Here is a 15768-nt window from a genome sequence, read left to right on the forward strand (position 1 = left end):
GGGGTGGGAAGAGAATATGAGAATCCAACAGCAGCAAAGGCAATACGACCGACCCGCCTTGAGCCATTGAATATATAAAAGAAGTGTTGCTATTGAGAATTGAGATGGCGGATCGAATGTTTGGCAACTGACACGCCCGCATCTGCGACGCGCTCTGGGAAGGGCAGGCACACGCCCGCGCCCGCCTAGTAATTATTATTGCCGAGGTTTTACCGCCATCGACTTTTTTGGGCGGCAGACAAAATGTCCAATATCCGCATCAAGCATCTCTGCTGCGGCTGTAACGATCTCGAGTGAGCGCCCACACAAGCAATGGCTCGATCTCTCAGCAAAGTCCAGAAGCAAATATCCAAAAAGCGGGGAGGGCGGCCAAATAGTCTCCATGAGAACAGTCGAGATGCAAGAAAACTCCGGACAGCGGCAGCCAGAGAGGAGAAAGTATCCCGGTTAATGGATGCTGCTGTGCGAGCAAACCAGGTCTATGGTATGCGCTGCATCTTCAAGGGAGCAATTCAGTCCTGACCAACGTTATTCGCAGTGGACAGAGTGGCATGGTTCAAATCAGCGCTCCAAGGCTCGGCTGGATCCTTGTCCGACGAAGAAATGCTTGTGCTGACACAAAGGTACGTCGCCGACGATTGGAGGCTTTCGAGATGGGTGCTAACAAGGTCAGCTTCATCGACCGGGAGGACGAACAATTAGCTGAAGCAAAGGCAGAGAGAAGACCGGGCAGACCACCCACGAAGCTCGAGGAGCAGATCACACTGCGAAAAGACGCCGAAGATCGTGAATTCCGCGCCGGCTTCTGGATTCCAGAACTTAGAAATGAGGAGAGTCGAGCTAAAGTCGAACGATGGGCTGGAGAATGGGGAGGTTTGAATACACTGGATTTTGTCCGCGTTGTGAAATCCGGTTCTATCAAACCCTCAACCTTTCCGCCCAAAGGACTTTCTTGAGAACTTCATCTACAGGGAGTCGATATAGCCTGAAGCCAGCATACTGGGTATCGGCTCAGGTGCTCCTATAGGCGGCGCGCCCCGGTCCTCTTCCCTCACGGGACGATGTTCCTTTCACCCATGTCATCAGAGGATTTCTCTGCTGGTCAGTTCGTCAGATGGACTTTACGAATTGTCATCGGTTGCACTACCAATCTATGAACTCGTGCTCAGGATGAGGCAATCTGGCCCTGATGCCCCTGCTCCGCATCCTCTTTATAGGTACGGTTGTTTTCGGTGAGCAAAGGTCTACCATACGACCAGGCTTCGAAAAGCGCAGCTCGCAACAAAGTGGTTATATCCACGTTGCTCCAACTCGGGATTGAGAACTAACAACTGAAAAGGCTGGGCACATGAGGAGGTGGTACGATACATACCTAATGTACCTATGGATTAGAATAGGTTGCTTGAACTCCAACTTGCTTGCCTGTCTGTCTCTCCCATGAGCCTCAGGGCTCGGGTGACGAGCAGACCTCTTTAGGGTGCAACTTCTTCTACCTGGCCCGCATCCTGGTGTATACTTGAGACAAACTAGATGCTTCAGATCTTCTCCGAGTGTCCCTGTGCTATTAGTACCTCGATATCTGTGCCATCATGAACAAGGCTGCTGCTTAGTCATCGGATGTCCTTTCACGTGTTTGCGGCGACGCCTCCAAAAATTTGTCTGGCTCCGAAGCCTTAGGAGCCCTTGGCGACATCAGTCGCTACAACTGAACCAACTGCGCAGCCTGAGTTGCTAACATTTTTTACTTCTTTCCAATTCAAGAAATTTCCATTTGCAATATAGCAAGATGAGTCCTTTCAGAATGCTCAGCCGGGCATTGCCCAGATTAGCTCTTCGACAACCTGCCGTCCGCTCCGCTTCCTCCATTTCAAGACTTGCGGCTCGTCGACCGCTATGGCAACCGGCAGTGAGATCATCGTATCCTGCCTTCTCTACGTCCATTGGCAGAAGAGAGCCCGCTGGTGAATGTAAGGGCAGCAAATCCGGATGCAAAAGAAAGACGTTGCTGACCAGGGCTTTAGCGGACCAAGAACTTTCCGAGAAATTCAACGCCGAAAGAACGCTAGAGCTAGAGTCCAACGACGCCGACAAGGTTTCCTCTATCGAAGAGTTTCTACAGAATAGCCTTTGGAAGATCGAAGATAAGCCCGGTACACACGAAGTCACCCTGACAAGGGACTTCGGAAACGAGAAGTAAGGAGATTACGGTATCACAATTCAAGGGACATTTTTTAACAGAGGATTTGCAGGGTCAAGGTCCAACTCAGCGTCGCCGAACTCGACAGCTTGGAAGAAGATGATGAATTCGATGATTTGGATGACGATGGTGCTCTAGACGATGAAGCAGACTATGGCAGGGGCAAGAATACGATCAATCAATCAGGGACAAGAGGCGGCAAGATCGATGTTCTACCCGAGGACAGCATCTCACCCGCCGACAGAGGTGAATCTGACGAAGCCAATCTCGACAATGCTCTCCCAGCCTATCCGATCCACTTGACGATTACAATCACGAAGCCTAGCCAACGTGCACTTGAGATCCGAGCTGTTGCAGCAGAAGGGGCTATTGAGATTGAAACCATCAGCTTCTTCCCCAATGAGTCTTTACTCGAGGCACAAACACCCAAAGACGCTCAAGAAGCCCGCAGCCTATATGCCGGCCCGCCAATCAGCAACCTAGACCCTGAGCTCCAAGCAATGCTTGACAAATATCTCGAGGAGAGGGGCATCGACGCCCAGCTCGCCAGTTTCCTGCCAGAGTATGTCGATTACAAGGAACAGCGGGAATATGTCAAGTGGCTTGACGGTGAGTACCCCCTTCCTGCCAGGCCGATTGCAGCGCTAATATCAGAACCCAGATGTGAAGCAGTTCGTTGACGAATAGTGCTTTGGCGGATTTGCGCCACTGCAGCTGCAAGGTTGCTTTGCCACCTCTAGATACTCTCCTTCTGTGACTTGCTTGATATCCCAGGAAAATGTACATTATATGACAGCAACAATGTCTGGCCAAACCAACGAATAATCCAATCTCACTTTCAAACTGTCCTCGGCAGATCCTGTTCTCGATCTTTGACACCACTTCGTTGTCAGAATGTTTCGTGCCAAATGTTGTCTTCTTGTTTGTTTGATTCTTTCTTCTCTCTTACAAATTGTTCATTCTATCGATGCCTCAATAACGCATTCAAGCCTGCAGCTTCAAATCTAATCATCGTACAAGCATATGTTCATAGTTAGTGTGCATGCTTGTACCCATGCTTTACTTTGGATGCTTTCCTTCGTTAGCCTCCCTCCGATTCACATTTTAGGTGAGAAACAGGGACCAGTCTGCCAAGGCCCTTGAACGCCTATGGCAGCATTGTTGGACTACGCAAAGAGGCAGAAACAAGAAGAAGGCAACGCTAGCATTGACTGAAGCCGGGTACGTGATCGTGCGGATGCTGCAGAGATCGATCGAACCCCTACAATGTCGACTCGGTTGTAGAAGCCATGTAGTTTCGCTATATTGTTGTTACTTGTTTTTCCTAGTAGAAGCCCAAATAGACCATCCACTTAGGCACACAACATGGAAGTTCAACCAAGCAGCATGTCTCTACGACTGCGAAAGACATGGCGGTTCCTGGCTTGATGCGCTCGCTGGAAAAGATAGCCGACCAGCGAGGCGGCCGATCGTGATCATCTTCTGTGACCCCGCTTATTTATTTCCAGTGTTATCTCTATCCTCACACGCCCATTTGGTGTCTCGGCTGGACGATCAACTCCTCCACTTCCACAGCTCCAGCTCCAGCTGAACCCTTTGACGTCTGCGCTGTTGTCTGTGGCACCTTAACTCTCCGATTGGACCCAGGCTGATGCCATCCAAGGAACAATGCGCCACAGATAGTCCTGGTAAAACATCATTAGGACACACGGGATCGAGGCATGACGTCGCTCCATGAGGCCAGGAGTGAGGAGAGGAGGAAGGGTCGAAGCAGGTTTGTCGTTTGTCGTAATACGTGACAGAAGGCACAATGCAGGCTGGATCACTTCCTTTCTGGCCTTAAAAAGCTGATATCTGACTGCTCTCCTTTCTTGTGTCTAAACCTGTTCACTTTTTTTCGCTATCAAATAGTCCAGAGTCCAGACTCCAAGCATTCGTTGATCCGTAAGACTCAGGACGCCTTGACAGGGACTAAATCCACACAATGTCGTCGTCTCTCTCCTCGGCGAAGAGTGCCGCCTCCAGCGCCTTCTCCTCTGCCGCCGCCAAAGCCTCTCAAGAATCCGGCCGCAGCTCGTCGACCGCAGGAACGATCCTCACTTCCCTCGCAGTTATAATCACAGTCCTGGCCATCACAGCGGCCACGATTTACTTCGCTGGGTACGCCGACGATGTGACGGAATGGATCGCTAAGCGGTACTACAAAGGAAAAGCCATTGCAGAGGTCAAAGTATTGGAGAATACCGGGAGTGAGAAGCTCCAGTCCATGGCCAAGGGTGAGTGTCATCAACAAGTCGGGAGATCCAGTTTGCAGGATACACGGCGTAGCACTCCGCAACGTCTCAGCACCACTCCTCCTCCATCGTGCCCGAATACCGTGCCACATGGCTCGTTATGTCTCCTAGCATTAAACTATCTTACTGACTGTTGCCTTTGACAGATTCATTGAAGAGAAACCCGGTGCTGGGCGAGGGCGAGCTAGACCAAGTGTCTGGCGGCCTAGGCAAAGAGGCCGTGTCCGATGGCCTCGGCGATGTGAGTGGGAAGTTGGGCGGCCTGGGCAAGTTCTAAGCCTCGTCTGGAATTGCATAGCAGGTTTCTGTTGCAATGTGACCCCGAGGTTACCGGAGACGGGCTGGATGGGAGGTGACGGGACGGGATAGGATGGTTATGGGCAGGAAACAAGCAATACTGCAATCAAAAGCTTGCAAACTGAGCAAGTTGGCTCTCCTAAACGGGAACACGAATGAGTCAAATTGATATAATTACCTACTTGTCCATCGAATACAACCTGACGAGAAGTACACCAAGGTGGAGAGATAGGACAGACCTCTGCTCATAAAAAACGACCTTCGACAGACCATGGCGCTGAGACATCACGATTCCGAACACATCATGGTCCGATTGCAGGCATTTATCGAAGCTGCCAGTTATTAGTGCGCTTCATTGAACTGAACTGAACCGTACTGAAAATTGGCCGCGTACCGAGTACGGAGACCAAGCTTGGATACGGCAGATCGAGAACCGTATGAAGTGCAGTTTATAGGAGTTTGGCACGTTCCCCGTTCTACGGAGTACGGATACACTCTACACTTGTTGATATATGTGTCAGTCCACTCGGCAGGCACCAGCTTTTTGACAGCTTCCTACACCGACTATCCCTTCCTGCTTACCTGCTGGATGTCCTCCCCAACCATCGAGCCCTTCCTGATACTGTTACGACAGCACCATGACCGCCATAGCCTCCCCGAAAGACCGGGTATGGTCACGACGTGAAATCGAGGGACTGATTGCAGAAGGCAGAAAGATCATAATCTTCGATGGACGGGTGATCAAAGCTGATTCATGGCTACCGTTTCATCCTGGAGGTGAAAAGGCTGTTCTTCATATGATTGGAAGAGATGCAACCGACGAGATTCGAGCCCTGCATTCCACCGAAGCCCAGATCTTCATGCAAAAGTTCGTGATTGGAAGAATCGAGGGTAGATGGGCCAACTTCCTCCCTCCTATTCAAGGCGGTCATTTTAGACCATACCTTCGGGGCCAGGAAGAGCATGGAAAGGGGGATTCTCAGACCGAGGTCGCGTCGAGCTCGTCCAGCAGCAGTTCTCCCCCAGAGTCACCGATCTTTGATCCAGCCGATACGCCAGCCAGGCATCGTTCAGGAGTGTCTTCCGTGTCCTCTCTCTCTGACGCAGAGTCTTTGACTACCAGCCCAGACCCCATCGAGGCCAAACTGAATGCCGAGGAAGCCTTGGACCGTCTGAAATACCCATCTCTTGACTGGGCTTCGCAAGATCGGATAATTGCCAAATACCGCGAACTAGAGACCCGTGTTCGTGCCGCCGGTCTGTACGACTGTTCATACGGCGCGTACGGTATCGAGTGCTGTCGATATACCTTCCTTTTCGTCTCTTTCCTGGTCGCCCTTCACTATTCACACTATGCTCTTTCCGCTGCATTCTTGGGTATGCTCTGGCACCAGCTTGTCTTTACCGTCCACGATGCGGGCCATATTGGTATCACGCACAACTTCCATGTCGACACATGCATCGGCATTTTCATTGCCGACTTTGTGGGTGGTCTGTCGCTCGGCTGGTGGAAACGAAACCACAATGTGCACCATATCGTCACCAACTCTCCCGAGCACGATCCTGATGTCGAATATCTTCCATTCTTCGCCATCACGACCCGGTTCTTCAGCTCCCTCCGCTCGACCTACTACGAACGTGTTTTCCATTTCGACGCGCTGTCCAAATGGACCATCCCCGTACAACATTGGTTGTATTACCCCATTCTGACTTTTGGCCGCTTCAATCTGTACCGGTTGTGTTGGGAATATCTTTTGTCCGGTAAAGCCCCGAAGAAGGGTCCTGCCTGGTGGCATCGCTATCTCGAGATGGTAGGACAAGTATTCTTTTGGACCTGGTTTGGCTATGGCGTACTCTACAAATCCATCCCTACAGCCTGGGACCGGTTCGTCTTCGTCATGATCTCCCACATGATCACTGCCCCTGTACACGTCCAGATCACACTATCCCACTTCGCCATGTCCACCAATGACCTGGGAGTCGACGAGTCTTTCGCCCAGAAGATGCTCCGGACCACCATGGACGTCGACTGTCCTACCTGGCTCGACTTTTTCCACGGCGGCCTGCAGTTCCAAGCCGTGCATCATCTATTCCCACGCATCCCGAGGCACAATCTCCGCAAGGCACAGAAATACGTCAAAGAGTTCTGTGCAGAGACCGGAATCCCGTATGTGATTTACGGCTTCACCGACGGGAACAAAGAGGTCATCGGCCGGCTTGAGGAAGTAGCTAAACAGGTCAAGGTGTTTGAGGAGTGTAGAAAGGCTTGTGCTCGAGAGTTGGTTGAAGGCCATGCACATGCACACTGAACGAAGCAAACACACCGATTCGACCACTTCAAATCGGTCGGAATTCCCGGGTCCTCGCATCGACCGACATTTAGAGAGTGAAGAGCGAAACGTACATACTACTGATTATGAAAAAGAAGGAAATAGACAGATATAGATGATGATGATAATGAAGATAATGAAGATAGACCAGTCAATAGCAGCGGGGGTGCTCAAGCACTCAATCTAGTCATCGTCCACCTTGAGTAGCCCGAGAACCATAATGACTAGGCGTCGGCGACTCATGAGCCTGCAAGCACTCTACCAGCTACTCGACGTCGACACCATCGTCCCCAATCTTGAAGGTAAACGCAGCCGGTCTCCCCGGATCGCGCTCAGGCTGTATGCCTGTCAACTGCCCGGGGCCGTCACGTACTTTGGCTATGAACTGCGCATGGCGGACAGCTTCCACCCTCTTGTCAGCGTCGCGCAGACACTCTTCCAAAGTCATGTGCGGCGCAAACTGTAGGATCTGCGCCCGAGATAGGTCGAGCGTGAGCGTGGCGTAGGAGGTCCAGGACGTCACAGCCGGGGCTAACGACAGTGGTGCCGAAGGTGTCGTTGGTATCTGATCCTGGCTCTGGTTACCGCCCCGAGCATGCACCCGAGCCGACCTCGACGGATAAGACTGCACAGGTGGCGGGGACGGGTGGTTTGTACTAAAAGCGACGACACACTCGAACCTATGCTGGATGGCTTTCAGGCGCTCGATGATCTCCGCGGTCGGCGACGGCCCCGGCGACGATGACACGTCAACGCCAGGCGACGCGAGCCCAAGCCGCGCCATGTCCCTGTCGAAGCGGTCCTGCCAGTAAAACGCGGTGGCCGAGTCGAGGACCACCAGACTTAGACCACGGTAGAAGGAGGGATGGCGTGACCGGTCGAGCAAGTAACTCGGAAGAGAGTCAAGCACAGATACAACCTGCGATGAGGATTGGGGACGGAAAACGTGGATGTGCTGCAACGCTTCAAGCGCAATCTCTGTGTCTGTGTCTCTGTCTTTGACTTCGGCTGTCGTGCCCTTCGGAACGGAAAGGTCAGTGGTTGTTGTGTTCTCAGTGTTGTTGGCAGCGTCGGTCGTGCTCTGTCGCGCTGTGATGATGTGGTGTTGCATTATCTGCATAAGTCGAGTGGCCGAGAAGCGGGCATCGCTGTCGATGTATACCACGGTGGCAGACTTGCCGCCGATGTCTTGAGGCAGGGCAGCCAGGGTGCAGAGATAGTACAGCAGGTTGGTTTTGCCGGCGCCGGACTTGCGACTTGACAGTTCGATCGTAGGCGGTTTGGCTTTGATCTGTTCAGAACGAGATCCTTGGGTGCGTCCGTAAATGGGAGCATTATCGGGATCGTCATGTTCCGCAAGTTCCTCGTCTTCAAGGGCCCGGTTGGGTACTGCTGCTGTTGCTGTTGCTGTTGCTGGGTCCCATGCTAACGAGCGTGTCGCTGGCTGTGGCTCTGGAGGGTATCGGACGGCCTCGAGCAACTTGTCGAGCTGCGGAAGTCCAAGTACAGATGTTGGCCGAGGGCAGACGGTATGCCTGAGTTCTGCTAGGAGCTGCCAAACCCTCAAGATCAGCCCATCGCTCGAGAAAGTGTCGTTGTGCGGGTGCTGCAAGGCTGAGGCAAAGACAACCCCCAGCTAGCGCGGGACCGGAGCCGGTTCCACTTCCTTCAGGATTCAAGAGTGATTGATGGAACCATGGCTTGCTTGCTCACCTTGTCGAGGCCTTCCTCCTGCACCTCTGCAAGCAGTCTAGCACCGTACTGTTCCACCGACATGTTTTCTGCGCCATGACCGATTGCAGCGCTCTACAGATACTCTCGACGGTCCGGCCTGAGTGAACGTGAGGTTGGAGGAAGCAGGAGAAGGTGTTGTGGGTGGTTGGTTGGTCTGCGCGAAATCGACGGGCAGTGTCTGCTCAATGGCCCCGCCCGAACACCCGTTCCCAGTCAGCGCCCTCGACCAGCGCCTGCACTACCGCACGGTTGAGTTCAAGGAGAAGAGCAGGAAACTCGGCGGCGGGTTCGACCTGCAGCGGGACTGCGAACTGCTCGAGCTGGTCCAGTACAGCTGCACCACTCCCGAGCAGCAATACCAGCGGACCCTGGCCAGTCCGACCGGGACCGCGCGCATGGAATGTTTTCCCTTTGTACGGCTGTTCAGAAAGTATGGTGTTCCCTAACTACTATCTACTCGAGTGAGATCCTTGGGGAGCTGACAGTCCATGCTAGATGTCAGGAAAAGAATGGCAAGGTGTTCCACGTCGAAACCACGGCATGGGAGGGCGAACATGCCTGGAAGCCGAGCGCAGGGACAACGAACAATGACACCACAACCGCAACCGCAACAGGTGGCATAGAACCAACGGCCGAAGCAAATGCATTCGCCAACTATGGCAACTATTTCTGGGCCCGAAAATGAGACAATGAAAACGAATCGAGCCTCGCCGCCGCCTTGGGGGTATCATATGCAATCCAATTCCTTTTCCTGTGTTCCCAGCAACGCCAACGCTTTGTGATAACAGCACACGTGGGCTTCTCGATCTCAAAGCTCCATCACATCCACGCCACTCTTGGCCCAGCTGGCCTGCCTTTCAAGCCGAGCCGAAGCTGATCCAGTGGCCGGCGCGAGTCTCTTTGCGTGCGCATCATCCGGCATGCGGCACGCCTTTTCAGAATTCACAATCGGCCCTAACTCGAAGCCCGCGGGCTCTTTGGCCAACAGGTCTCGCACAGTCTCCTCGAAGATAGCCTCTTCCAATATACTGACTCTCTTACGACCCCTTTTCTGTTGTGGAGGTCTGGACTTCTGTCTGGATGTCTCCGAGTCGAGCGGATGCGCCGCGTCTAACTTGACAGCACCGGCCAATTTTCGCAGCGCCTGTTCACCCAGCTTGCCTTCCTGCGTGGCTAGCTCTCTGATTTTCCTCGTGTCGGTTTCTCGGTAGGGATATACTGGAGTATCTTTATATGTGTGCGCCGAGGGCAATTCTGGTAATCCGCCCACGTTGAAGGCGTATTTAACGAGTTGGCCGTGCCCGTCGAGCTCGGGACCGAGGAACGACGGAGGAAGTTCAACGGTATTGTGGAATTCGTCTTCAGGAGGCGGTGTGGGTAGTAAAGGAGGATTGATGGGAGGTTGAGTCTTGTAAGGGCCAAGTTGGTCGTCCGGCCTGGGTATGTCCAGGACCTCGATGGCGGTTTCAAAGTCGGGAGCTAAAGGATAGGTCCGGCGGGCTGCCAGCATCGACCGACGAACTCGAGAAAGGAACTTGAACATGACTGTCAGAGAGTTAGTGAAGTGCTACCTGCCCACGGAACAATAAAAGAGGGTAATACATTCTTCCGCCAGAGCGATTAGCTCTCCCAAAGCGACCGACTCGATGAAGGGATTTGTAATGCCCTGTTTGAGCGCCTCTTCTTCGCATACTGTCTTGGTAAAGTCAACTAGGAATTTGTCGATAATGTCTTGTTCCAGAAGCGCCGGCTCCTTCGGGGGCACGGCCTGAGCCTTGTGATGCAGGACATGGTGGTGACGATACGTGGTCTTTCGCTTTGGCGGCGCGCTTGAAGACATCTGCACGACGGGAGTGAATGTGACAAAGGCTGGTCCGTCTCTGGCACACAATATTGTGGTCGCTACCGGTCGTGACCTTGACCATCAGTGACCAGTATACCAGGATCCGTCTTGGTGTGTGAGTTAGGTAGGTGTAGGTGGTTATTGAATCTCTCTTCTCTAGATCTCGCCCTGCACCGGCGGAGCAAAACGGCCCGCCAATATCTGCCCCAGGCTCACTCACCCCCTTTAGGGATCTGGGTGATGCCGCCCTGTGCTAACCCCCAAACATGTGAGGAGTGTTAAAAGCAGCGTTGCGGAATCAACACTTCCGGGCAGGCGTGGTCCAGCAGTCTTACCAGTGACCACAGTACGGATACTCCGTACCCACTACACAGTACTCCCTACTCCAGCCGTTCCTGAACGGCAAGAGATGTAGATATTGAGGAGGAAACTCCTCTTGCTGCTTTCTAATATTTCCTCACGTCGTTGCCCTCCCTTCCCAACTTGCATTGCACTATTGCAATGATCACTCGATGGATCTAACAAGCGAAACCTACAAGGACCTGACCGATCTTCATCGCCCCTGAACCCCGGCCATCGCGCAGCCAGTGAACCTCACCTTCTTCCCCCTTTGCCGTACGTTTCGTTGCTTCTTTTGTCTTCGCCTCGGACCTATCTGCATCGGCGCTCCCAATACTCCGTACACTGGCTAATATTTGCATGGCCAGTTTTAATCAAACACAGTATTCGATGCCGAGCATAATCATGACGCCGTGAAGGCCCCTTTGGCAACCTGCGACTGCAAGGGAGTGGACCAGTGGACCAGTGGGCCTCGAGGAGAACAAGCCCTGACGTCTGACCGATTCCGCTGGAGGTAAGGTCCGTAAGAAGCCTCCGGAGGCGGCGAGTTGCGCAAGGACTGCATGCTAGGTATCGACTGGTCATTCGCTTCGGTTTCTTTCACTGAATGCTGGCAAGATCGATGAAGCATTTGCCCATGAGCTCTGAAAACTACCTGGCAGACGTCGGAATGTCCCCGTGTTGTCTAGTCGCCAATCTCTAGGAGGTCTAGGAACAGGAATAGTGGTCCTTTCGGGCGATGAATTGTGAGGCTTCGAGTTCATTGTATACGCGTGGTCTTGATCGCCAGGGTGCTATCGGGTCACCCTCGATATCTTTCCTCCTGATAAGTGGAAGGTACAGTACTGGTCGATATGTCATCGCAATGGTGACACCTGGCCTTGTGAACAAAGTTGACCATGAATGAAAGAGACCATGAAAGCTATGAGAAATGACCGACTATACTCATTCTTGGCCTTGCTTCCTTTCTTCCTTCCTTCCTTGCTTGTCCATCTCCATCATCTTAGCCACTGTCTTCTGTCGAACGCGACCATGGCATGTAGCTGCTCACCGTTATCTTCCATCGCTAGAAATGTTCGCTTGAGGAGGCCACTAAACTTACTCTCAGGCGAGAACCTGAACCTAGACCACACAGCCATTGATCACGCAAGACCGTTCTAGCTGCATTACAGGGGTATGAGAACAACTCATGGAGAGCTTTTATTGGTAGCCTTCGTCCTCCGTACTCCGTAGTAATAGCATCGTATTCCAGAATACAACATCCCATCCAAATCTTGCTGCAAAGTCTTCCTCCGATCTTCATCGTAGTAGAGGTAGAGGAGAGTTGCTATGTAGCTCCAGTCGACACAGGAATGGCCCGAGCCGCCTGGAAGTTCGTTCCATAAGACTACTCCACGTACGGGAGTAGATTCAGTAGAATGCGGGCGGCCCACACATGTAGCGTAACGTACGGCTTAGGGAGAACGGGGATATCTGAAAGCGAACGAAGCTGGTGTAGTGTAGTAGATGGGTTCGTTGCAAGCTCCACAGCGGTTCGGCAGCATAGTAATCGGTCATTCTGACAAGGAACAAGGAAGCTGGGACAGGGACCTCCAAAGTGTTCACCCAAGAAAGACTGTGAAAATGGATGGAGCAGCGACATGATGAAAGGTTGCTGTTGGGGAAGTCGAGGTCGTCAAGACTGTCCATCAGGGCGTCCAGGACCAGCTGAAATGTCTTGAGCACCCCCCTGGTGCAGACAGCGCTCTACACCGGCCACCAGTCTTGTTTGACCGCGACAGGCTCGATCAGGCTCGATCACAGTTCCGTCAGTACCGGCGATCGTCCTTTTCTACATCCACCAGGCGTCTAGCGATCTTGATGCGCTCGTCCTCTGGTGCTCGGCGTGTATAAGCTCGAAGCGCCTCTAGGTGCATGACTTTCCTGGGTGCAATTCGGCCGGTGAACATCTCAAACTGAGCAAAGCCTTGCGCAGGTAGAACATCCAGGCCGTCCACCGCAACCCAGCCTTGCCCAGCCTTGGATCTCATCTGCTTCATAAGTCGCGATGGGGGCGATTCGTACGCAAACTGCTCGATATCAGACACCTGACTACCTGCTAGGCAGTGACCAAGAGGAAACTTACTTCGATGAACACGCCTCCTGAGGGGTGTTGTAGCCATGCCTCTGGTAGAACGACATCAGGGGCTCCCCCTTGCCCTACCGAGTAGGTGGGAAGAGTGGAAACAATCACCGTCGGCAAGCTTGTCTCTGATGGCCACGGATCACCTAAACCATTCAGAATCTTTACCCGTACTTTTGTTGTTCGTATTGTTGAGCCTTGTTGGCCACTCGAGGGATCCAGAGCGAAGCTTTCCATCCCGTTGAAGTGGTCCGCCACCGCTTGGGCTCTGCTAAGGGTTCGATTGTAAATGAAGATGTTCTCGATGCTCATTTGCATCATCGCGAAAACGGCTGCTCGTGCCATGCCACCTGCCCCAAGCACCAGACTAGAAGTTCCGCGCCGGACGGCATTTGCAGGTGACAGGTTTCTGGATATACAATCCCGAAACCCAATCCAGTCAGTATTGTCTCCATGCAGAGCTTTAACAGGTCCGACCTGATTTCTTCGGAATCGACGGTCGCAATAATAGGGAATGTTGGGGTCTGGCTCGAATCGAAGAGGAACGACCGTGTTCACAGCCCCGATCATTGATGCAGCCGGGCTGATGGAGCGCAGGAGTGGCATTATCTCGGTTTTGAACGGGAGGCAGATCGTGGCTCCGCCAAACTGGGGGTCTTCGGTCAACGGGATGAAAGCTTCTAGGGAGGATGAGGTCCACGCTTGCCATATGTGGTGGATGCCCCAGGCTTTGCTGGCAGCAGTGTGCATCTCCGGGGCCAAACTACCATCAACATTGGCACCAATAACCCAGAACTTCAATGGTTGCAAGACAAACGAAGAAAATAAGGCCTCTTGTGCCTCCCGGGCAGTTATGCAGGCTGACAAGTGGCGGTCCTCGCGTCCATTTTCTGCCGAGATGACAGGGGAGAGGGTCTTGTTGAATATCACTGAAGAGCGGCCTTGAATGCCGGTGTTGTATGCGATTAGCGGGGGGTGATGGGTTGATATTGCTTCAATCTTGTGGTGGAGTCTCTGAACCGCGTCGTTGTCTTCGAATGTGACTCCAGGCTGAACCAGGCGCACAAGGTCGCACCCTCTGTCCCAAGCTTGAAGATAATCAGTGAGCCTGGCTCGGCTATCCCAGCCGTATCTGCCAGGGGCGGGATAATAACGGTGAGCTATGAGCTGTGTAGAGCCACTGGCATCTCTGACACAGTGCATCATTTCTTCTGAGCATCGGAGGTCCAGCGTCACGTAGTCAGGAGCAAAGCGAAGCCCATAACGAACCAAGTCAATGTACACCTGAGGAATCTCGCTATCTGACCCCAGCTCCACATGATAAATGACGGGCATGAGACTACGTTGTCGAAGCAACGCGAACGTCCGGCCGATGGAGGCTCTCATCAAGCTTCTTGTTTCGTCAGTGTTTGGAGACTCGTCGAGGAATGCTGCAATGTCGACTTTGACTTCGTACGCATCTAGACTGGCAAACAACTCGTCATCGGTATCGAGTTCTTGTGGTTCAGTTAGGGGAGAAACCGACAATAGGTAAGTGTAAGGCCTTGCTTCCGAAAGCGGGCTTACTGGAAACTGATCCATGGTCTGGGAGAAGGGCGGATCCCTGGTGCCAAAGATACGCTTCAAAAAGTAGAAAAAGCTCTGCTCGGTACTCTTCAGCGCCAAGAAGGAACGAGGCTGGCCATCCTGAGTGAATGTTGGCTCTGGCGGCTGGAAGGCTCGGTGACCCGGTACAGTCCTTTCTGTAAGATTGTAGAACTCGAAGTTGGAGCAAGTGAGGTACAGTGGCTCGCTGATCTTCAGCAGTCGATCGATCTCCTCGGGCCTGACGTTCTGCAGGTAGCGTTGTGTTTGCTCTCGCTCTCTATGGATGTATATGACAGGATGTGAGACGGCGTATCTTTTGAGGGTCGAGTGGCCCCTTCGTTTGAAGCAGCCAGGACTACATTCAATCACACATCCGTCAGAGTGTCGTTCTAGCATATCTTCCAACACCGCGATTTCACGCTGCTGGTAGGCGTCCTCGCCATGCTTCGCTCTGTAATCATGTCTGGATTGCCCTGTTGCCGATCTCCAGTAGCTGTCTGCGTCGACAAGCCGTCGCCCAAGATTGTAGGCGGCCATCACAGCCAAGGTCGATTTCCCTGATCCACTAAGCCCGATGAGGACAATGCTCGCGTTGGAGCTGAATTGACGATGTTGAGCATGATGCGAGGATAGGAACGCGGCTTCACTGGCAGCCGGCGATGACGCCGTCGGTCCTCCATTGTGTTTCGTGGTATGATTGAACGCAGCAAGCTTGTGCATGTTGGGAGTCACATCCGGACGTCTCTGTGGGATGGCATGGGAGGGACGGGGCGTGATCCTAGCCACATCAATCAGTTCGGATGGAAGAGATGAAAGCATCTCCTCAGCTTGCCGCTTCATGCTTGGTTCGACGGCCCGTCCTAGCCCGAAGTTGGTGAAGTCGGCGTCGTGCTACATTGTGTCGACATCGTGTCCGGAGTATTGGGAGCGCTGTCAAGGAACGACACTGTTTTGAGAATCCCTGCAAAAGATAGACCGGCACAAACGAGTGTTGAGACGAGACGCTCGGGGACCGGGTGGGCGCG

The 15768-nt window shown here is 53.0% G+C and overlaps 8 protein-coding genes across 8 annotated transcripts; 5 read left to right on the forward strand and 3 right to left on the reverse strand.

Moving 5' to 3' along the window:
* Positions 1 to 312: 312 nt before the first annotated feature.
* On the forward strand, positions 313 to 956 carry A1O3_01892 (uncharacterized protein; the record flags this gene model as incomplete). The annotated part of the gene is made up of 3 exons (XM_007732035.1): positions 313 to 484; positions 539 to 623; positions 674 to 956. The coding sequence occupies 3 exons, from the start codon at positions 313 to 315 to the stop codon at positions 954 to 956; spliced, it is 540 nt and encodes a 179-aa protein (XP_007730225.1).
* An 830-nt stretch (positions 957 to 1786) lies between these two features.
* Positions 1787 to 2884, forward strand: A1O3_01893 (uncharacterized protein; the record flags this gene model as incomplete). Its single annotated transcript, XM_007732036.1, has 4 exons — positions 1787 to 1967; positions 2022 to 2193; positions 2250 to 2806; positions 2859 to 2884. 4 exons carry the CDS (start codon positions 1787 to 1789, stop codon positions 2882 to 2884), a joined length of 936 nt encoding a protein of 311 aa, XP_007730226.1.
* A 1297-nt stretch (positions 2885 to 4181) lies between these two features.
* Positions 4182 to 4768, forward strand: A1O3_01894 (uncharacterized protein; the record flags this gene model as incomplete). The annotated part of the gene is made up of 2 exons (XM_007732037.1): positions 4182 to 4473; positions 4638 to 4768. The coding sequence occupies 2 exons, from the start codon at positions 4182 to 4184 to the stop codon at positions 4766 to 4768; spliced, it is 423 nt and encodes a 140-aa protein (XP_007730227.1).
* Positions 4769 to 5426: 658 nt separating this feature from the next.
* Positions 5427 to 7097, forward strand: A1O3_01895 (uncharacterized protein; the record flags this gene model as incomplete). The annotated part of the gene is made up of 1 exon (XM_007732038.1): positions 5427 to 7097. One exon carries the CDS (start codon positions 5427 to 5429, stop codon positions 7095 to 7097), a length of 1671 nt encoding a protein of 556 aa, XP_007730228.1.
* Positions 7098 to 7383: 286 nt separating this feature from the next.
* On the reverse strand, positions 7384 to 8894 carry A1O3_01896 (uncharacterized protein; the record flags this gene model as incomplete). The annotated part of the gene is made up of 2 exons (XM_007732039.1): positions 7384 to 8607; positions 8832 to 8894. The coding sequence occupies 2 exons, from the start codon at positions 8892 to 8894 to the stop codon at positions 7384 to 7386; spliced, it is 1287 nt and encodes a 428-aa protein (XP_007730229.1).
* A 143-nt stretch (positions 8895 to 9037) lies between these two features.
* A1O3_01897 (uncharacterized protein) lies at positions 9038 to 9537 on the forward strand (the record flags this gene model as incomplete). The annotated part of the gene is made up of 2 exons (XM_007732040.1): positions 9038 to 9282; positions 9348 to 9537. The coding sequence occupies 2 exons, from the start codon at positions 9038 to 9040 to the stop codon at positions 9535 to 9537; spliced, it is 435 nt and encodes a 144-aa protein (XP_007730230.1).
* A 123-nt stretch (positions 9538 to 9660) lies between these two features.
* Positions 9661 to 10692, reverse strand: A1O3_01898 (uncharacterized protein; the record flags this gene model as incomplete). The annotated part of the gene is made up of 2 exons (XM_007732041.1): positions 9661 to 10397; positions 10455 to 10692. The coding sequence occupies 2 exons, from the start codon at positions 10690 to 10692 to the stop codon at positions 9661 to 9663; spliced, it is 975 nt and encodes a 324-aa protein (XP_007730231.1).
* Positions 10693 to 12842: 2150 nt separating this feature from the next.
* On the reverse strand, positions 12843 to 15583 carry A1O3_01899 (uncharacterized protein; the record flags this gene model as incomplete). Its single annotated transcript, XM_007732042.1, has 2 exons — positions 12843 to 13103; positions 13160 to 15583. 2 exons carry the CDS (start codon positions 15581 to 15583, stop codon positions 12843 to 12845), a joined length of 2685 nt encoding a protein of 894 aa, XP_007730232.1.
* Between the last annotated feature and the right edge of the window lie 185 nt (positions 15584 to 15768).

Source organism: Capronia epimyces (assembly GCF_000585565.1).
Source record: "Capronia epimyces CBS 606.96 chromosome Unknown aczIQ-supercont1.2, whole genome shotgun sequence".
NCBI classification, from domain to species: domain Eukaryota; kingdom Fungi; phylum Ascomycota; class Eurotiomycetes; order Chaetothyriales; family Herpotrichiellaceae; genus Capronia; species Capronia epimyces.